Here is a 21,811-nt window from a genome sequence, read left to right on the forward strand (position 1 = left end):
CAGATGATCTGTTATGGTATTTTCACATTATCTATTCAAGTCAAATTTTTTTTCCAACACCTTTTTTCTTTTCCTTTTTTTTTTTAATTTATCTCCCTATCTGATCACTTTATCAAGAAAGTCCCCTAGATAGGCTCTAAGACATGCAAAAAGCATGGACAGTTGGGTTTGGAAGATTGAGAACAATGATGGGCTCTAACTGTGTCTTGACTCTTGCCTGGTACTTTGCTATCCCGAACCTCCAGGCTTCAGAAGGCTTATTGGATGGAGACTAACAGCCTATATTTTTTATATTTCAGCTTCCTTTACTGGAGTCCTCCTGGCAGGTCAGTATTTGTGCTAGCTGTGCAAACCCAGTCTTTTCCTTGGGGAAAGAATGAAAACTTCTAGATTCTCTCTTCTGAGGTACCAGTCCAGTTATCCTGGGCAGCATTTGCTGACAAAGGCTTGCCTTAATCATGAGGAAGCTCATGCAGAATCTGAATGACAAAGTAGTCTTGGGATGGGCACACCTCTCCCTTGGAGGCTTAAAATGAATTCTGCAGTTGGTTTCTCAAAACAGACTTGCTGTCACTTAAACAACTGCAGTTTTTTTCCATTCCCAGTTCAAAAATAGATTCCCAGCCACTAAACATTTTGGATACTGGAGTACCACAGGCTCTTGTTCCCCCTGATTTGGGTGTGAAGACAGCCAGAGCTCTGTGAGGAGGAGAAGTCCTGTTTCCCATTTCCTGCCTTCACCCTGGTGTGTTTTCTTTTTTCTTCAGAAGATGTAGACATAGGCAAACTTGAGGTCCGCCTGATGGATGGTCCCAATTCCTGCTCTGGGAGAGTAGAAGTGCTTCACAAGGATGTCTGGGGGACTGTCTGTGATGACCACTGGGATTTAAGGGAGGCAAAGGTTGTGTGCAGGCAGCTGGGCTGTGGAACTGCACTAGCAGCTCCCCGAGAGTCCAAATACGGAGAAGGGAAGGGCCAGATCTGGCTGAGCGACGTTAACTGCACAGGGACAGAAGCATCCCTCACTGAATGTGAGGCAAAGCCATGGGGAGACAACATCTGCAACCATGTGGAAGATGCCAGTGTGGACTGCTCAGGTAAGTCCTAAATATTTCTTTGGGCCACACTGGCCTGTCTGCCTCAAGATAAACCGTGATGGATTTTCTAACTCACTTAGTCGGGAGGTTAGATATGCAGAATGACTCTGTTGGGTTCCCCTTTCCTACCCCTGTTGATCCAGAGAAGTTGCATCATAATTCTCCGACCTGAAACAACCTGCAGTAATAGGAGTGGAGAAAGACAGTTCCTTCTCTCTCCTGACAGGTTCCATTTTGTCATTCTTCCTCCTTCAACCTTTCTTCTTAGGTCAGAAGGTGGGAAGGGAGCCCTTGACAGGCATTTGGGAAGTGCACAGACAGTTTGGTGTATCACAAGTGACCCTACTTTCCTCTTCTGATCAAGTGCACAGAAACTTCTTTCAGAATTATTTCACCCTTGAATTTTTTTGCAGGGAAGGAAACACTTGAGCCAGGGCCAATCCAGCTGGTGGGAGGCCCAAACAGATGTGCTGGCAGAGTTGAGGTGCTTCATGAAGAACAATGGGGCAGTGTGTGCCATGACAGCTGGGATATGAATGATGTCCAAGTTGTGTGCAGGCAACTGGGCTGTGGGGATGCAGTGCTGGCCCCCATTGGAGCTAAGTTTGGACGAGGAACTGGCGCCATCTGGCTGGATGATGTGAATTGCACAGGGACAGAGAATGCCATCTCTGAATGCCAGGCGAGGCCGTGGGGAGAACATAATTGTTACCATGGGGAAGATGCTAGTGCAATTTGCTCAGGTAATCTTTGTATTCTCCCCATTTTGATAGCTACAGGTTTAGACGTCCTCACAAATAGCATGGACAGCTCTGGAAGGGAATTGGGGCTTAATATAGAGCATTAACCTGCTGAGCTGATGCAAGCCAAATATTCCTGCTGGTAGCTCAGAGTCCTTATAGCATGGAAAGGTGTTTTGGGAGATTTCGTCCTCTCTGCTCACTGGGGTGGTAGCCAGTGCCATATTCTATGGTCATTTATTTTCCAGATCAGTCTTAGGGTCAGTGTTCTATGGTTAATAAGAACTCATTTTGTCAAACTCAGGACCTACAGTCCCTGTGCACTGGCTTGTTTACCTCAGAGTTAATTTGCTTAAGATGAATACCTTTCTCCACAGCTAGGCCTGGTTATGGTATCTACCTGTTTTATTTCCCTATGCATCTGGTAAAGACTGCTGTCATGTTTCTTGTTGGGATAGCTGCATTTTTTAGAGGGAGGAAGCTCTGAATGGGAGGTTACTGTGTACAGGGTACTGTGCCTTGTCCAGGAGTAGGGTGGAAAACAAGAGGACTACAAACATGCAAATGCACAGCCTTCTGTCTTCCTGAGCGTTGTCTCTCTGGCTGTGTCTGCAGACTCGGGGATTACTGTCTCCACTTCTGTCCGCCTGGTGAATGGCCCGAATCGCTGCTCTGGGAGAGTGGAGGTGCTACATAACCATGTCTGGGGAACTGTCTGTGATGACCACTGGGATTTAAGGGAGGCAAAGGTTGTGTGCAAGCAGCTGGGCTGTGGAACTGCACTATCAGCTCCCCGAGAGTCCAAATACGGAGAAGGGAAGGGCCAGATCTGGCTGAGCGACGTTAACTGCACAGGGACAGAAGCGTCCCTCACTGAATGTGAGGCAAAGCCATGGGGAGACAACATCTGCAACCATGTGGAAGATGCCAGTGTGGAGTGCTCAGGTAATGCCTCCATTCTCTATATGCTGGGGAGCTGGGGGGTGGATCCCACCATACCTATGCTCCCTGCTCAAATGAGGGCTGGTCCCAAGCACCAACGCAGCTCTATGTATGTCTTCTGATGGGAATAGGAAAGGGCCTCAGCTATTGAAGTCATTCTGCCACAGTGCCAGCCCTGTTATTCTGTGCATTGTTCACCTAATGATCCAGTGGTGGCACATGGATGTAGCCATGGTGCTCCTGCACAAAACTGACCCCATGACCCACTGCAGTGCTGTCACAGTAACCCAGTGCAGAACTGACCCAGTGCAGTATCAATGCAATGATCTCTTGAAGAGCTGAACCAGTGCAATGCTGATCCAGTGAGCCTCTCTTGTGCTGACCTGGTAATCCAGTGTGTAACAGACTCAACTGGCCAGTGCAGTGCTTACCCAGGACACAGTGCAGTGGTAAGCAGCTGAGCTGGAAACAGTGCTGTGCCTAGAGTAGTATTAAACCTTCTGCTACCTGAGATCACTGTGGTCCCTTGCTCCCTCTCTGGCCTGAAGGGTAATTGCGATCAATAGACTCCTTGAACCAGTCACCCAGTAGAGCCTGAAGTTGTCCATGAAGACTGAGAGTGCTTCCACTTGCCCTTCCTTCATAGCTTCCCACCCTAGCATTTCTACCTCCTTTCTCTCCCCAGAGAAAGCTGGATGCAATGAAAAGGAATCTTTTGGCATATCTTTGGTGTGCTCAGAAACAGTGAAGCCTCCTCTGGGTAGGCGTGCCTTGTACAGGTGAAGGGGTACATGTGAACCTCCCTAAGCATTTCTTTTCTTGGGCTATGCTCAGAGGTAGATGTTCCTGAGCCGGGACCAGTTCGGCTAGTGAACGGCTTCAACAAGTGCGCTGGGAGAGTTGAAGTGCTCCATGAGAACCAGTGGGGCAGCGTGTGTGATGACCAGTGGGACATGCAGGACGCCAAGGTAGTGTGCAAGCAGGTTGGCTGTGGATCACCACTGTCAGCCCTGGGAGGTGCTCGCTTTGGTAGAGGGCCGGACGTCATCTGGCTGGACGATGTGAACTGCACTGGGACGGAAGAGAGCATCTTTGACTGCCAGGCCAGGCCGTGGGGCGAACACAACTGCTATCACGGAGAAGATGCTGATGTTGTTTGTGCAGGTAATTGCCCATCAATATAGCATCTAATGTGCTGTGAGAGCAGTGTTGACAGAGCCAGCAGACTGGACTGCAGGGAACAAAGGGGAGTCACAGAGAAGGAATGGTCCTTCTCTCAGAATAATGCTGATACAGATAGGGAAATGGGTGCAGGAAGGATCCATAAGGAGGATGAATAATCTGGTTAGAATGACTGTGGTGGGTGTGAAGGACCAGATGGTGGGAGAGGGGCATCAGCAGAGCAGAGACAAACACATGTGTTGCAATCTGTGGGATGGGTCCTGCTGTGGAGATCCTGAAAAGCGAGTTTTGTATGTAGCAAGACTCCAGAAAGAGGGAAGATAGATCAACTTCTGGGGAAGAAAGTGATAACAAGTGTCTGTGGGAGGCAAGGCAGGTGGGAGACAGTTGGGAAAGGGGTGTCTGAGGAGGGATGCCACTCTGTATTGGAGTATTATCTATACTCACAAAATGTCTGAGCTATACTCTCAGGACTCTCATCAGTACAGCTTCTGGCTTTTCATGCACTCTTGCTTGGTACAGGAGCTTGGACAAGTCCTAAATGAGGAGGGAAGAATCCCTGGTTGCCCTTGGCTGGTTTCATTACAGGGAGACAGGGCCATGGGAGTGTGCAGTGGACATATAATCTTTCACCTGAGTGTTGCTCTGGTTGTTCCATCAGGGTTGCATATTCCAGTCCTCTAAACCAGTCAGTGCACTGTGACTCAGGGTCAGATCCTGCTTTTCACACAGCCACATCTTGTTCCTCCATCCTGGGCCCTGTCCAAAGCTCAGGTATCCAGCATTCTCTTTGTCAACAGACTCAACCATATTGGTATCATCTAACCCACTGACCTTCTTTAGGAGTAGAGTCCATGTTACTTATACCTGGGAATTCTGACGTCAGAATATTCCTGAGGGCAGATTTTGCTTTACTGTGTTCCCTTTCTTTGCAGTTAACAAGATCCTAGATGATCCAGAAGCATCATGAGAGCCACACTGGCCCCACCAGACCATGCTCACCTTGCAGCAGGAGATGGGCCAGCAAGACTTAGCTGAGAGGGCAAAGAAGAGGGATATTACACAACCATCAATGTGGCATGATTAAATCCATGGCTTGGCAAAACTGTTCTCTTTCATTCCTTAAAGGAATTGCAGACTTGGTTATAATTGCATTGATTGAAAACCAAGTTGAACAAATTATTCCCACTGAAAAGTAAACGTCACAAAGTATCAATAAAGTTCTCTTAAAGCTTAAAAAACTGTCTGGCTCATCAATTGCTCAAGAGGACTAAAGGAGTTCAAGGTCATGTCTGAGCATATACCTGGCAGTGAGTTCTTGCATGATGAATATTTATACCAATGGTATGGAAGTAGCTACAAAATCTCTACTGAGAAATATTTGCCTCCATTCATTCAGACTGGTAACAAGAAGAGCAGCCATATGAGCCTTGGAGAGGGTGTTGGACACTGTACAGCACGAGCTTATTCCTGAGGGTTTTCTGTTCCTCGCTAGAGGAGATCAAAGAGACCTGACACCCTTCTCTCCACAAGGGAACAATTTGCCCCTTTTCCTTCCTTCTTCCTACAGACCAAAGCTGGTGCTTTACAAGTGGACAATTGCCCATTGTTAGGGTGCCCAAACAAACTTTAGCCTCCAACACAGCTATGCCGTGATTTGTTGCTCTCCAAAAAACAATATGCTTCATGTCTGCCAGCATGGCACAAATGCCTTATTTCCGTGAAGAAAAGAGCTAAGGTCTTTGGCTCGATATTAACACCATAAGATGGGTTTCCTTTGCTCTAATTTGAAAGTCTCAAAATAGCCTGGCCAACTCAAACTGTTGTTACAGCCAGGACAGATGACTGGCTCCTCTTCTCTGCCTCCACCTGAAAGATACTACCATTGTAAGGCAAATCTAAAAGTGCTTGGATGATCTGCTGTTGGAAGATGCTTATTTCAGTGTCACTCTGGGGAGAGTAGAAATAAGGTGAAGCTGGGCATGATCTTGACCATGATTCAGAGCACCAGACAGACTCACAGGAGCAGAAAGTGCAGGTCAAATGTCTATATTTTTAAAAATGGTAGGTGAGAAAAAGCACAGAAACATTTCAAGGTTTAGGGAATGTCTCTGAGGAATGTGACGTTTAGTCTTTTGAATATATATCAGAGACAAAGCCGAGTGAGGGCTTCACTGTCACAGCTAAATATCTTCTAGCAGGATGTTGGCTACCAAAGGAAACCCCAGACTGTCTGGGTTGATAAAAACAAGAGCCAGGTGCTTATTTAATGCGTCCTTACAATCAGCACAAGACAGCTTTTATTGATTAAGGATAATATCAGCAGGAAACTGTGAAGTGGTCTTGAGACCACTTAACCAATGAGCAGGAAAGGCCTGCTAATATAGGAAGTCACAGGGATTCAAGCTGACTTCAAGTGCCCAGTAATGTTCCCAAAATGTTCCCTCTAACCCTGAGAGAAAGATACCTGGAAGCTTGTTGTGTGGCAGGAATTAGGATCAGTGGGACCATGTCCACCTCATCGCAGGCATCCACAAAATACCTGAATTAGACACAGAGTGAACTAAACTTTGTTCTACAGTGAGGTGAGTGAGAGAGTTGTCTCTGAGGTGATTCAGATGATGGCTGGGCTGACTTGCCTGTGCAAGTGGCTATCTCTCTTCACTGTTTGGGTGGGCTTCCAAGACAAACATGCTTTTAATTAAGACACATTAGCCAGGTGCCTGAAGTTAAATGTGATGGAAGTGGGCCTCATTTTTTTGCTTCTATACTATATGTACTCTGGACTTCAAAAATTGCTTTTCTTTGAGTTGAATGAAGGTCATGCACATGTTGTCCAGCAATTTCATCTCTGTTCTCTGGAATATCTGTGAGGTTTAGATCCCACCTGGAAGGAAATGTACACAACTCAGACCTGTAAAAATAGTCTCCTTTGTCCTGCGAAGCCACTAACAGGTAGCTAGCTGAAAATTAGTTAGTATATAATATTCCCTGTGATATTAAAAAAAATAAAAATAGGAAAATGAACTGTCATACGGAGAGATGGGGATCATCCCTCTAAATCCCAAGCTCCAACTCCACACCTTCATCACCCATTAGTATTTGTCTGATACACAGAGGTTAGACTGAGAACAGATGAAGAGTCATCAGCCCCAACATCCATCCTAGAAGCATAGTATCTACAAATGCGTAGTAAAATGGGACACAGATGAAGATTACCTGAGCATACAACACCTGCATCTTCTCCATGGTTGCAGTTATGAACTCCCCAAAGCCTTGCTGAGCACTCAGAGAGGGCAAATTCTTTACTGGAGCATTTCACATCATCCAGCCAGATACGGCCAAAACCTTGCCCGAAATAAGCTGAGCCTGGAGCTGATATGGCTTTCCCACAGCCCAGCTGCCTGCACACCACTGTAGCATCACTCAAGTCCCAGCTGTCATCACACACTGTTCCCCATTGCTGGGCATGCAACACCTCAACTCTCCCAGTGCAACGAGTTGGGCCATTCATTAGCCGAAGTGGAGCCAGTTCTGGAGTGCCTGGACAAAAAAGCAACATAAATTCCCTGCATCCGAACCTTATGGACAGCAGACACATCATAGATGTTTAGTGCTAATAAAGGTATCATATAAATAAAGAAAAGGTGGATAAAGAAGACATTTTATATTAGGAGAATCTCTAGAGGGTTACCCAAAACTCTCCATGCAGCTCTGTGCTGCCTGTAGTCTTGCAGAATTGTCTATGTTAGAACTGAGATTGATATCTTACTATCTCAGCCAAAAAGACATACTAATTCATCCCTTCCTAGCAGGCATATTTCATACACCTCGTATGAATTGTTCTTGATGCTATAGTGTCACAAGACAGTATACCTCCTCAGTATAAATAGCAGTTTGCTGTGACAAGCTCTGAATTCAATATCTAACATTGTCTAAAGACATTATAGATAAATCTCATATAAAAAGAGTAATTCAGTTGCCTCCCCCCCCCCTTTTTTTTGAGATACTTTGGGGTATCCTTGCTGGCCTCCAGCTGCTATGTCAGAAGGGTGTGGGTCTCTTGTAGCTCCAGAGTTGTACCTGTCAACACCATGTAGATTGCTGCGTACTCTTAAGTATCTTATATAGCATTAGGTACTTATGATCAGGAACATGACTCATTCCTAAACAAACTGATTCACACACTTTATATTCACAAGCTTTATAATGTCCATCAGTGAACAGGCTGACCAATGCTTGAGTCCCAGAAACTTTCTTTGGACACAGTTCTGGCTCCACATTTTACATCAGTTACTTCTATGTTTATTTATTGTGTTATTTGTTTACAATATTATCCTCCACATGAGTAAGTCTTTGGAGACAAGTATTTGAAGGATAACAGAGCTCTTCTTTGCCATGTTGCAGCTGCTTTGCTCCTGGTAGATGCTGTGGCTGTCTCTGGGAGACTATCCTGTGGGGAGGTTACAACCCAAGTTATAGAAGGGATTACACAAGGGGCTACAAGGGGCTATATATTTCCCCTGAGACAGTGTTATGAGGTTGTACCACTCACAGATGAGGTCAAGGGTCTCTCATCATCCTCGTCCTCTCTCATCAAGACAGTATAGGTGAACTAGTCTCTAGTGGAGCCCAGCAGTAGAGGGAGGCTGCACAGCCAGCTCATTTGCAAATGGTACAGTGCTGTGTTCCGTTTAGGGAGATGACTCCCATTGGAAGAGGTTCAAGTTCTCCTGAAGTTTTCCAAAGCACTTAATGGAAGGAAGCGGGGACTCTAGGAAAGTTCTGATAGTTTCTCACTCTCTGACATCTCAGATGTATTAAAAAAGGCTAAAAGCTGAGAAAACAGGATAGATGAATTTTAAGAAATCATTGGGGTTGTCTGGGATTGTCCTGAGAGCCATATGTGCAGATTGCCATGATACTTTCAAGATCAGGGTGGATAAAGCCCTGCTTGTCTGACCTTATAGCTAACCTTGCTTTGAGCTGGATGTTGGACTAGAGACCTTCTGAGGATCCATACCTCCTGAATTATTCTATGATTCTGTGAGCCTTCCAATTACTTAAATGAAGCAAGAGATTTCTTCAGGAGTGCAGACTGCAAGAGACACTGAAGAGAAATCTGCAAAGGAACTGCTGAAAACACTGCCTGCTTTTACATGAAATCTTTATGTAAAATTGTCAGGATCAGAGACAACTCTGTTCTTATGAAATTACAGATCTGTACCCCACCAGCAGTGGAATATTTCTGGGATGTGTCTAGCCCTGGAGAATTCCTGGAGTTGTCAGGAGTATAGGTACCCGTTTCACATCCTGATATGACTATCAACCTGGGCCTTGCTGATGTGAACTCCGTAACTCCAGTTCAGACTCCAGTGATGATTGATGGCCATGGTAAGGGGCATGAGGCCCATATAAATTTCCTGGAAAAAATTAAAACACCTTAGTGGTTAATAGCATGCACTAGGAGTAGCATGAACTCAGTGATGACCTTCCATTGAGAGTGAAAATAATTTCTCCATGTTCCTCAAAGCCATCCAGACTGAGACATAGATGGGGATTACCTGAGCACACCACACCAGCATCTTCTCCATGATTGCAGTTGTGGGATCCCCAAGATTGGGCCCTACACTCAGAGAGGGCAGATTCGCTTCCCAAACAGCTCACATCATCCAGCCAGATGCGGTCAGAGCCTTGTCCAAAATGAGCCAAGCCAGGGGCTGACAGTGCTTTCCCACAGCCCAGCTGCCTACACACAGCGCTGGCTTCAGCTAGATCCCAGCCATCATCACACACAGTTCCCCACTGCTGATCCCAGAACACCTCGACTCTTCCAGCGCAGTGACTTGGGCCATTCACAAGCCGGACAGGAGCTGGTTCTGCAATGCCTGAAAGAAAATGTAAAGTGATGATAAAAATGTTCAGAGGGTCTTGCTTGCCTCAGACTTTTGTGGAGGGTATGAAACATGGCTCCTCCCAGGTATCTAGTGGCAAAAAGGGAAGTAGATTACCAGAGCATCAAATATTGAGATTTGCTACTTGGATGAGGTGATAGTGTCTCAAAATCCATTTGTACCTGCTGCAGACTGGTATTAGAGAAAGCATTACGAAGTGAGCTCTTGTCTAAGGGTCTCAAGATTAAAGGGAGATAATGGCCAGTGCTCTCAATGAATGCACAATGCCCCAGTTTCCTCCAGTGGTCTAGAAGGGCCAAGGCAGCCTGTGTCCTCAGAGAACTCTTTTCCTCTATATAGCACCTCCTCAGGAATATTCCCCAGGCACTGTGGCACAGGTCACTCTGCCACAATGCTGTGCAGTCATGTCAGCCATGATGTAGAGTGGAGAGTGCCCTTTATCTTGTTTCTCAATACAGCCCTCCAGCACATCACCCACTGACAACACTCTGTTGCATTGAGGTCTTCCCTCTCCCTCTTGCAGCGCACTGCAGATGGGATTCATCTATCTAAATACACATTTATTTTGCTTGACTTCCAGAGGAAGCTCCAGAGAAGCCTACTCCAGAGGAGCACAAGTCTTCTATAGGTCCTCTGTCATATTTCCCAACACCATGCTGATGTCTTGGATCCCCTTAAAGGTCTAAAATAACACTGAATTCATTTCTTTTGTATTTCATTCAAGAGCAACATAAGCAGGGCCCTCCCACAAACACAGCCCCCATTACATGAGAAATTAAATGGCGTGAATTAACAGTACCTGAGCACTCCACACCAGCATCTTCTCCATGGTTGCAGTTGTGGTCTCCCCAAGACCATGCCCGGCAATCAGAGAGGGCAGTTTCAGTTCCTGCACAGTTCACATCATCTAGCCAAATTTGGCCAGTCCCTTGTCCAAACTGAGCAGAGCCAGGGGCTGAGATTGCTGTCCCACATCCCAGCTGCCTGCAGACGGCATCTGCATCTGCTAAATCCCAGCTATCATCACAGACAGTTCCCCACTGCTGCTCATGAAACACCTCGACTCTCCCAGAGCAGGAATTTGAACCATTCAATAGTCGGATAGGGGATGGTTCTGGAACACCTGAATCCCAAAAGTAAGACCAGATAAGTTATTTCTGCAAACATTTCTGTCAGTTGGTCTTCCTTAAGTCAGCAAACAGCATGTACCCATCGGTTTAGTGTGATCTATAGTGAAAAACAACATGGAGAAATGAAAAGACTTCACCGCAGTCATTTTTCCCACTCTTGCCTCTTCATGACTCTGTATCTAATTACAGGAGTTGTCTTTGGGGCACTGACATTTGAAGTTCCTAGTAGACAAAATATTCCCCTGTTTCTATTTTGTATGATCCTGTATCTACGCGCGGGGATCCATGCCTACTCCCTTGTGCTATTGAGAAGCTAGATAGAGCTGGGCAGGGGTCTTCCCTGTTCTCCCACAGTATGGTGTGATTGATGCCTGCTGGCACAGCACTACTTCATTGTCCAAGAGAGGTCAAGGGAAGGAGTTACCTGAACCTGAAGAAAGAAGGACCTGACTCCAAAATCTGAAGTGCTTAAAGCATTTCCCCCCTCCCCTGAGTTTTACTGAAGAGATATCTGTGCCCATACAACTAATACAAGTACCTCCACAGAACAGAGAAAATAATTTTAGCCACAACAATGGAAAGAGGTCTTTAGAGAACATTGCAAGGAAACTGAGGTAGGATTCACCTCAGCTAGACTTGGACACTTTAAGCATAAACTTCTAGGGGCTGATTTCCTTTCTTGAGCATTGGTAGCTGATGTCATTTGAGATGCACAGGGAATCTCAGACATACAGATGAGGCCTGCAGACTTGGTGCGGTTCTGGATCTGCAGTTAGAAACTGGCTGGGATGGCCCAGGATATCTCAGATGACATGGGACATGTATGTCAAGGCAACTGAACCTCAGTCTTGCAACTCAGCTAAGGACCTCTATTCTCTTTATAGTCAATAAGCACAGCTGGGCTGCTTTATCTCCTTTAGATATCTGCCTCCAGATAGGCCAAATCCCACCCTGGACAACACTGACTCAGCCTTCACTGACTGCAAAAGGATGCCCGTATGTTTAATTCAGTGACAGGCACCTATGTTTAGTCAGTGAATCCTTCATGTCTTTTCAAGATGTGTGCAAGTCATCAAAGAAAAACAGATTGTCTCCAGTAAAGGCAAGGCAAAAGTTTATCATGTTTGGAAGGTAGAACTGATTTCATAAAGGATGAAAAAATGAATTAAATGACAAAGGGGTTTAAGAGATATAATGGATTGAAAGTGACACTCAGAGGTGTCTTACTATTCTGAGAAAGACACTGACATATATAAACAGAAGTACTACCTACAAGATATTAAAACCAAGCCTCCAGAGGCACTCAGCACTGGCAAAACCTTAGCTAGCATAACAGGAAAAAGCAGATAAGAATAGCAGGAATGAGGAGAAGCTTCAAAATACATTGAGGAAATTGTCTTAACTGTGAAGGTTTCAGAGGAGACATTGGAAAACACATTGGTGAAAGATGGTCTCATAAATTTGGTTCTATTCAAGACAGAGAGAGGGGAGAGGTAGATTCAGTGGGTTTCTGCAAGTCTCTGTAATATTGTCTGGAAAAGAAGAGGACGGAGAGAAAATGGAGAAAGCATCCTGATTTCTCAAGTGTGATAAGTTCATCTGGGTTATCACTGATGACAACAGAAGAGCCCAAGTGAATTCAATGCATCATTCTTTGTAAGAGGTTGTATCACATCAGCTCTACAATACCATTAGGCTTACCAGTAGCTCACATGGGAAAGAGTCTCAAATTTAAATTCATCTACACCGCTAGGATGCTAGTCTGCAGCACCACAATGTTACAATTAGATTTTGAATGGCAAGGAGAGAGGAGCATGCATGAATTCACCCACTGTTTCAAGTATTTTCTCTGCACAGTACTATGGCTTTAATGTTATCTAGGGAAAAGGACATCTAAGCATGCTTCTGCGTACCACAAACCAATGGTGACATAAGTGAGACTTACCCAAGCACACAACACCAGCATCTTCTCCATGCCTACAATTATGGGCTCCCCATAGACTAGTCTGGCATTTCAAAAGGGCCGTTTCAGTCCCTGTGCAGTTTACATCATCCAGCCAGATAGGGCCAGATCCTTCTCCAAAATAAGAAGAGTCTTGAGTGGACAATGCTCTTCCACAGCCCAGCTGTTGGCAAACAACTTCAGCGTCAGCTATATCCCAGCCATCATCACATATGGTTCCCCACTGCTGGCCATAAAAGACTTCAACTCTCCCAGTGCAACGATTTGGCCCATTCATTAACCGGAGTGGAGCTATTCTTGGTATATCTGAAGAAAAGATGAAGATCAGGGATATACATTGATAAGTTCTCATTACTGTGATTAAATGAACTTACCATCTAGAACATCCCAGGAACGGAGTCTAATGACGTTAAGGATGTGACATCCATGCATTTTCCAAGTTGTATAATGGTGACATATCTTCCCCAGTCCTGGTATTCAAAACTAAGGGGACAATAGACCATGTACCACATTCTTCAGAATATGTTACAAATCCAAGTCAAGGAAGGTACTATTTACAGGGATAGCTGCACAGTTACATGCCAAACAAAAAGAGGAATCTATAATAGGTCTTTACTGTGCAGAGAGAGAGAGCTCACAACAGAGGACATGAGTCTGCTGCTGAGGTTACATGATGTTACATGCTTGTCCCTCTTGAAAACAGAAAACCTTTCCTGTCATGGAGACTGAGACACAGATGGGGATTACCTGAGCACACCACACCAGCATCTTCTCCATGATTGCAGTTGTGGGATCCCCAAGATTGGGCCCTACACTCAGAAAGGGCAGATTCGCTTCCCAAACAGCTCACATCATCCAGCCAGATGCGGTCAGAGCCTTGTCCAAAATGAGCCAAGCCAGGGGCTGACAGCGCTTTCCCACAGCCCAGCTGCCTACACACAGCGCTGGCTTCAGCTAGATCCCAGCCATCATCACACACAGTTCCCCACTGCTGATCCCAGAACACCTCGACTCTTCCAGCGCAGTGACTTGGGCCATTCACAAGCCGGACAGGAGCTGGTTCTGCAATGCCTGAAAGAAAACGTAAAGTGATGATAAAAATGTTCAGAGGGTCTCACTTGCCTCAGAGCTTTGCAGAGGGCATGAAACTTGACTTTTCCAAAGTGTCCGGTGCCACACTGTCTAAAATGGTACTGGAAGTCTATGGTCTCAAGACTTCATCCCATATACTTGGGTCCCTGCTGGATACACTGTTAACCCTAGACTGAGATGTTGACCATGAATCACTCACCTGCAGAGCAACCACAGCCAAGCACTGAGGTTTGCTCCCTAATCAGGATGTCTCAACAGGGCATTGAAATGTTTGGGGAATATAGAAAGCAGGAGGGAAACAGTGCATTTGGGAGTTGTGCGTCCCTCCTCCTGAGTCTCTGCAAATCTGTCTGTCCAGACTGCCCATCAAATTCAGCAGCATCTTAGTCTCCACAATAGCTCTAGGCTGCATCGTGGAGCATGTTTCCAAAGCTCTTCTGGGAACAAGGGATGACACTGTGGAACACTGTGCCCCAGGCCTCTTCCACAGCTTATATCACCCAGGCATTATCTTGAGCCCTGGAGTCAGAGAGGAGGGAAGTACAGACTTGCCATCCATGTGCCACTTCCCTTGTGTCTCACTCAGGAGTGGCATGATCGGTATAACACCCTCCTGGCCCTGCAGGGACATCATATGCCCCAGTGATGCCAGCACCACTCACACAAACACAGCCCTCCATCATACCCCACATTATGTGGCATGTATTAACAGCACCTGAGCACTCCACACCAGCATCCTCTCCATGGTTGCAGTTGTGATCTCCCCAAGGCCTGGCCCGGCACTCAGTGAGGGCAGTTTCATCTCCTGCACAGTTCACATCATCCAGCCAAATTTGACCAGTCCCTTGTCCAAACAGAGCGGAGCCAGGGGCTGAGACTGCTGTGCCAAAGCCCAGCTGCCGACACACTACTTGAGCATCTGTTAAATCCCAGCTGTCATCACAGATGGTTCCCCATTGCTGATCACGAAACACCTCTACTCTCCCAGAATAGTTACTTGAACCATTCACCAGCCGGACTGGAAGCAGCTCGGCAAATCCTGTAATGAGAAATAATGAAAGCATTAAATCTCTGGGTTTTCCTTTGTATTTTTGCTTCCTGTGTTGACAGGATAGAGCATTGTGCTACTCATTCCTAGATTGCCTCTGTGTGGCATGGAGAGATATGGCTTGTTTTTTATAACAGCTTAGTAGTTTCTAGCAGCAGTTTCAGTCCCGTGGATTGATGGGATTTGGGGCTCCAGTATGACTTATCTTGTTGACCAATCCCTAAAACTAGCAAGCTTTTTCTGAATATTGATCTCACCAGAAAATAGCAATTATGCATGCAGCCTGTTACTGTCGTGCTAGACCAGATGTGGGGGGGGGGGGGGTATCACAGGATTGGCCAGCTGAGCTGGGAGGAGACAGGCACCCATGAAATTAGCAATGGTCCAGGAGCAGCAGGGTGCCTTGCACTCCAGGCTCTACAGGACTTTTAGAACTACAGATTAGCAACTTCCGTAAAGCAGGAGGAGTTGATTAAACAGCTGATTGCTGCTATCAGAAGCTGAAATTTTGTGAATTTTGTGAAACCATGTCAAGGAAGAGGAACAAGAGAAAGAAGAATGGTAGTGCCTTAGACCCAGAAAGGTCAGCCCTAGATGGCTCCAGAAACAGATGATTGAAGAAATAGGAAAAGCCCTTATATTCCACCTTCTCTGTTTTAAAATGAGACATGTAGAATCACTGGGTCAAAGAGTAACAGATGAGAAAATGCCCCCAAATGAAGGTTTCTCTGCAGCAGCAAATTGGCCCCCAACAGAAATCCATTAGATTAAACTGGAAAAGATCAGAATAGCCACAACATTTTTTCAAATATTCATCTCTGTGACACTTTTTTGGGAAGAGCTATTTGCACTAAAGGAACCTGGCACCCAGGATCTGTCCAAAAGGTCACTCCCAAACAGCTTCCCCCAGGACTAAGCCAATATGCCGTGAGTGAAGGGTACCTGCACACACAATGCCAGCGTCTTCTTCATGCCCACAGTTATGGCTTCCCCAAGGATTGGCTCTGCATTTGGACAGAGCAGCTTCTGTCCCTGTGCATTGGACATCATCCAGCCAGATGGGGTTAGATCCTTGCCCAAAGTGAGCTCTACCTGGGGCTGACAAGGCTTTCCCACAGCTCAGTTGCCTGCATACCACTTGTGCCTCAGCCATGCCCCAGCCATCATCACACACAGTTCCCCAGCGCTGACCATAAAGCACTTCAACTCTCCCAGAGCATTGGGTCAAGCCATCCACTAGTCGGAGCAGAGTGGGTTGTGCAAAGCCTGCAGGGAAAAGAAAGTTCAGAGAAGTATCTAATACACAGAATCTGGTACCTCTGTTCACCAAACAATGATTGTAATGTCGCCCACTTAGGGCCTTGTGCTGTGTAGGTTTTGATATGGGAAAACATTGCATAAGGAAACAACCACAATGTCAGTTCCTCAGCAATGGATTGTAAAAGTTAAAATATACTTGGGAAAGCAGAGGGCAAGCCTTAATCTTGCATAAATGTGGATGTCCATTACCATTTAAGATAGGCATCTGGCCCAGGTTCCATCTGCCATTACAAGGGGTTTAAGGTTTGCTGTATGTCTTACATCATACCTGCTAGCCCCCTGTAGATGTCTCAGGTACTTTAAAGTGTGTGAAAGGGTGCTAGGTATCTAGAGCTACCAGAATATCTCTCATACTATCTAAATGTATCTACCTCTCAGTCTCATATTAGAGCTATTGTTATCCATAGGTCAATGAATAAAATGTGGATTTCCCAACATAGTATATTGAGAAATATAAGTTCCTACAAACTTTGTGAAATTTTGTAGGAGGCTAGAGAAGAAAGACTCTAATTACAGGAAAGTAAAGTGGAACTCAGCTCTTCCTCTAAGAAGCAGTCAACTATCAACATATTTATATTAATTAACCCATGAGCCCACATATAGTGGTAAACCAGGCATGGCATATGCTGCCTCTGCCTGACCAGACAGCCCATGAATTGGGAAGGAAGGTGTAGTTTTGGAGATTGTGAAGGAAGACTTGGAGATATAGCCTTTGCCTTCCAGCTATGTGGGAAGACTTGATGCTGCTACATTTTAAGAGACAATATGAGCCATGGGAAGAACCTAGATTTAATACAAGGACTTTTGGAGCACTTCAGAAGGAACTGAGTCTATTGACACAAGAGTGGGATGATAGAGCAAGTGAAGTCACTGCTCTTTGCAGTGAGAAAGGGTATCCTATGAGGATGTCCACAGGTCATGTGCTGCAGCATGTAGCCCTCTAAATAATTCTTGCAGCAGCACTGACTTTACCAGTAGCTCATATGGTAAATGCTACTGTATTCCAGCTTTAATTGCTATCAGTACTATGCTAGTAGAATATCTTAACTAAGAAGACAGGCAAGACTTTTAGGACTCATTCAATCTACACCACGAATCACTTTTTGCCTATCACTTCTCTTGGGTGTTGAGATCACCACTGCTCCAAAGGGAAGAGGGCCTCCAAAAGCATCTCCAGCTCCACATCCCACAAAAGCCCGCTTGTGCAGTGCAGGATGGAAGTTACCTGAGCACACAACACCAGCATCTTCTTCATGCCCACAGTTATGGGTTCCCCAGGGCTTTGCACTGCATTCGGAGAGGGCAGCTTCAGTCCCTCTGCAGCTCACATCATCAAGCCAAATGGGGTCAGATCCTTGCCCAAAATAAGCTGATGAAGGAGCTGATAGAGCTGTCCCACAGCCCAGCTGTCGGCACACAACTTCAGCATTGATTATATCCCAGTTGTCATCACACACGGTTCCCCATTGCTGGCCATAAAGCATCTCTACTCTCCCAGCACAGCGACTTGGACCATTCACTAATCGCAGTTGGGCTATTTTTTTAATTTCTACATTAAAAAGGAAAAAAAAAAAAAAAAAAAAAAAAAGAAGGGGAGGAGGGTCAGGAGTTATACATAAAAAGGTCCTCTAAAGACCATAGGAAAGGATAAATCTCCACTAGCGCTGTCCAGCATGTGACAAGATGCAGGCTGTTGAGGATCAAGTTCTGAGCTTTTTCTCCATGTTCTCCTAATTCAGAATTAAAGAGATAAATAGGATAGTTTGGAAAACCCTTATGAAACAGGCTTGTGCAGTTCCCATTGTTATGTGACTCCAAGGGTCACTAGCTACAGATTAAGACACTCACGCATTTTATCTACGTCAGAGCCTCCAGGTGACCTGGATGTTAAAATTCTAGACTCAATAACATTGATTGCTGTTCAGCTGGCCAAATATTGGGGTTTAATTCAGTTGCCCAAACAGGTGCTCACCACTATTTGAGATGCCCCAGGTACTGCCTCCAGCCTCCAGATGCTGCTCTATAGGGACTCCTTAGAGCCTGGACTACATTTGTCATACCCATGTGGTTGTGCCAGATGCCCGAGGCCATCTCCAATGGCAGTGGGCACCTTTGTGTAGGGAACTGAATCTATGCTAGTTGTTTTGCTTGTAATAGGAAAACACCCAGCCTAAAAGTAGAACTTGCATTCAAACATAAACATGTTGGGGTCTTATTTTGAAGATGAATACCATTCCAGATCCATCTAGGGTCATGTAGGTTCGGAAACTTCATTGTTCAGTACTTATTGGGACAGAGGCTTTGGGACATACTAATCTGAAAAAGGGCAAAGGATAGCCTCCTACTTCTGCCCTCACCCCCTGCCAGTCCTTTTCCCACCTTCTGGGGCTCATGGTCCACTTGCATATTCTTTATTTCCCAGTTAATGATAAAGTAGAGGGATATAGCACACCTTATAGGCTTCCTCACACAACTCCCAGCTTAGTATTCATTAACATCATGCTATGACATCCAGGTTAGGACCGGCACACAGATAAATAATCCACAGTCTAATTGCTCATCCCTGTCCAGTCTGGAGAACAAATGCTTCTGCCAGGAGAAAATATTTTCACAAAAGACGAATGGAAAGAGGTCACATAAATGTTCAATTACCCTGCCACATTTCAGCTACGAAACATGTGGAGGGACAGCATGTGATTCCTATGGAGCTCCTTTAAAACTCGCTGCCCATTTATTGTATAGTATGCCTGTAAAGTGCAAGAAACGCTTGGGTGTGGAAAGAAAACAAATAGGATCTCTGTTCTGCCTCAGTAACAGAATGAGCATAGACATCACCATCACACACAGTGTTTAACTGATAATGGAACTGAGCTGAACCATGTTGTCCTTGGTAGATCAGGGTATATGTCAGTGCAAGAAGCAGTCATCTCCATCCTGAGCACTGCAGGTAGCTGTGACTGAAAAATAAAATTTTGTCAGCAGGCTTAAAAGGTTCCCCTCCTCCAGAGCCCCTTGGGGTCACATGGGAAGTGGTGTAAATGTGAGTTACCTGAGCACACAACGCCTGCATCTTCTCCATGATTGCAGTTATGCTCTCCCCAAGGTCTGGTCCTGCAAGTGGAGAGGTCAGCTTCTGTCCCTGTACAGTTCATGTCATCCAGCCAGATATGATCACTTCCTTGACCAAAATAAGCTGAGCCATGGGCTGACAGTGCTTCCCCACAGCCCAGCTGCTTGCATACGACCATGGCATCAGCAAGATCCCAGCCATCATCACACACAGTTCCCCACTGCTGTTTCCAAAGCACCTCAAGTCGCCCCACACAGCGACTGGAGCCATTCACTAGTCTGATTGGAGCTGAGTTGGCAACACCTGAATCACAAAACCATTTGAGGTGAAAAATAGTCAGGGAAATTGTCATGAGCCACATCTTCACTGACAGCTGAGAATGTGACCACTAACTCTTGCACAAATACCATTTTGAATTTGGCTGGAGAATGATTATTGAAATGCTCATCACTTGTATTTTCACCAGTCACATTTTAAGAACAGTTTGCAGCTTCATTAATGGTGCAAATTTCTTGCATAGGTGCTGTTAGGACCTCTAATGAATCTCCACATCCCTATGAGCAGCTGCTAGCTCTTCTGCATGGCCTAGAACTGTCATTATCATGAGATTCTTTACTATGTCCCTCCCAGGTCATGAATGTCTCTTCTGAGTCTGTTACTGTACCTCAGTTGTGCAATTTATTGAAGTAAAATTTCAGGTCACTTCTCTGGGGACAAATTTGGGTCAGGCAGTATTTCCATGCCCTTGTCCAAAAATGCTTGTCAGACCTTCTGCTATCTAGAGCTTGCTGATCTAGGGCTATGTGGAACACAGCTAATTTGCCTAACTGTGAGTGCTCCAGTGCAGTAGCTGGAATTCAGGAAAGATAAACTAGGGCAACTCAAGTGACTGTGGGTGCTTACATTGAGATAACTGCCTAGGATGCATAAAATAGAATTAATTTGCTCAGCTGATGACAGTTGCAGTGTTGTCTGTACTAAACAGTTGCACTTCCTTATAAATCAAAGAAATTTTGAATCAACATCTATCTTGTAATGAGGGAGGAGGTCTTGAGATACAGAATGGTCTGTTTCTCTTTATGGATAAAACAGAAATCTAGACTATCATCAAGATCCAAGCCTAGAAGTAGATGCCTAAGCTTGCTCCCCATAAAGCAGACAGAAAGGATCTGACAGCTAAATTGGGTCTACATCTTTAGTCCTGGGTAAGGACTGACATTTTTCTAAAAAGCTTTAAGTTCCCAGATCATCCTCTGCCCATTTGCAATTCTGACACAACTCTTACTCTGTCCCAGACCTTGGAGCAGCCTTAACTTGTGCTAGGTTTTGTTAAAAAGCAACCTCAATGTTTCAGGATAATCCTTAGACAATTCTTCTGCTACTTTTTGGTTGAAATTATCTGACTATGCTGATTTGCAGGAAATAAATGGAGCTGCACTAGGCACTAACTTTGTCAGCTAGGCATTTGATGTCTACTGTGCGTATACATTGTTGGGTTCTGGCTCAAATCCAGACTGGGATTCTGGGGCAAGGGGAAACAAGATTTCATTCTGGATTTCAGAGATCAGTCAAACAATGCTTTGCTTTTATGCTAACATTTATTTGTTTCCAGGATTTGTCTCAGCATGTTTGCGTAAACAATGCCTTTAAATCTCCAGGTGACCTTTGGAAATCAAATGCTAACTACTACTACTACCACTAGTAGCAGTAGTAGTAGGCTACTACTGCCTTCTGTTGCCTCAGAGAGGTCATGTCCCTTTCTAGCACTGAGAATAAAACTCAAGTTTCCTGCATCTTCAGTCATAGGCCCACAAACCCATTCCAAACATGAAACTCATTTTCTTGTCAGGACTAGAGATACGAGAGCTGTCAATCCATCCTGATCTCCATTTATTGGAATGTATCTAGAATCCTGTTGTTTAGGAGCAAAAGAGAAAACTTACCCCAAAGCCATGCCAAGAGGAAGAGCATAATTTCCATCCTGGTTCCAGCACAGGCAGCCAGCCTTCTGCTGCAGGCGTGCGCAGGTGGGAGAAAGAGATTGCCTGACAGTCCCACGATAGCAGAAGAGACCTTACACATTTTGGTTTATGAAGGCCAAAGACCTGTGTGATTGGGAGGATAGAACAAGAATATTGTCCTTGTTAGAAAGACAAAGAGCTTAGTATCAGTGACTGGTTGGCAGAGCAGGAGAGAACGCAGCAAAGACCAAGACGGGAGGTAGATGACAAATATTGCTCTGCTATGACTCCTCCCCTTTACTGGCCTCTCCCTCTCCACTTGTAATTTCCCTTGAATATGCTCACTTCCTT

The 21,811-nt window shown here is 45.3% G+C and overlaps 2 protein-coding genes across 2 annotated transcripts in view; one reads left to right on the forward strand and one right to left on the reverse strand.

Moving 5' to 3' along the window:
* LOC134149738 (deleted in malignant brain tumors 1 protein-like) overlaps positions 1–5,159 on the forward strand; it is an 89,817-nt gene extending 84,658 nt beyond the window's left edge. The window contains 5 exon segments of the mRNA XM_062592944.1: positions 794–1,097; positions 1,511–1,840; positions 2,453–2,782; positions 3,620–3,943; positions 4,897–5,159. Coding sequence (XP_062448928.1) covers positions 794–1,097; positions 1,511–1,840; positions 2,453–2,782; positions 3,620–3,943; positions 4,897–4,931 — 1,323 coding nt within the window. The 3' untranslated portion in view covers positions 4,932–5,159.
* Positions 5,160–7,049: 1,890 nt separating this feature from the next.
* Positions 7,050–21,497, reverse strand: LOC134149739 (deleted in malignant brain tumors 1 protein-like). The gene is made up of 10 exons (XM_062592945.1): positions 21,443–21,497; positions 19,479–19,802; positions 17,655–17,978; positions 16,052–16,375; positions 14,777–15,100; positions 13,717–14,040; positions 12,952–13,275; positions 10,676–10,999; positions 9,526–9,849; positions 7,050–7,504 (listed from the first exon to the last, which is right to left on the reverse strand). Exons 1-10 carry the CDS (start codon positions 21,477–21,479, stop codon positions 7,050–7,052), a joined length of 3,084 nt encoding a protein of 1,027 aa, XP_062448929.1. The 5' UTR covers positions 21,480–21,497.
* Between the last annotated feature and the right edge of the window lie 314 nt (positions 21,498–21,811).

Source organism: Rhea pennata, chromosome 21, assembly GCF_028389875.1.
Source record: "Rhea pennata isolate bPtePen1 chromosome 21, bPtePen1.pri, whole genome shotgun sequence".
Classification (NCBI taxonomy): Eukaryota; Metazoa; Chordata; class Aves; order Rheiformes; family Rheidae; genus Rhea; species Rhea pennata.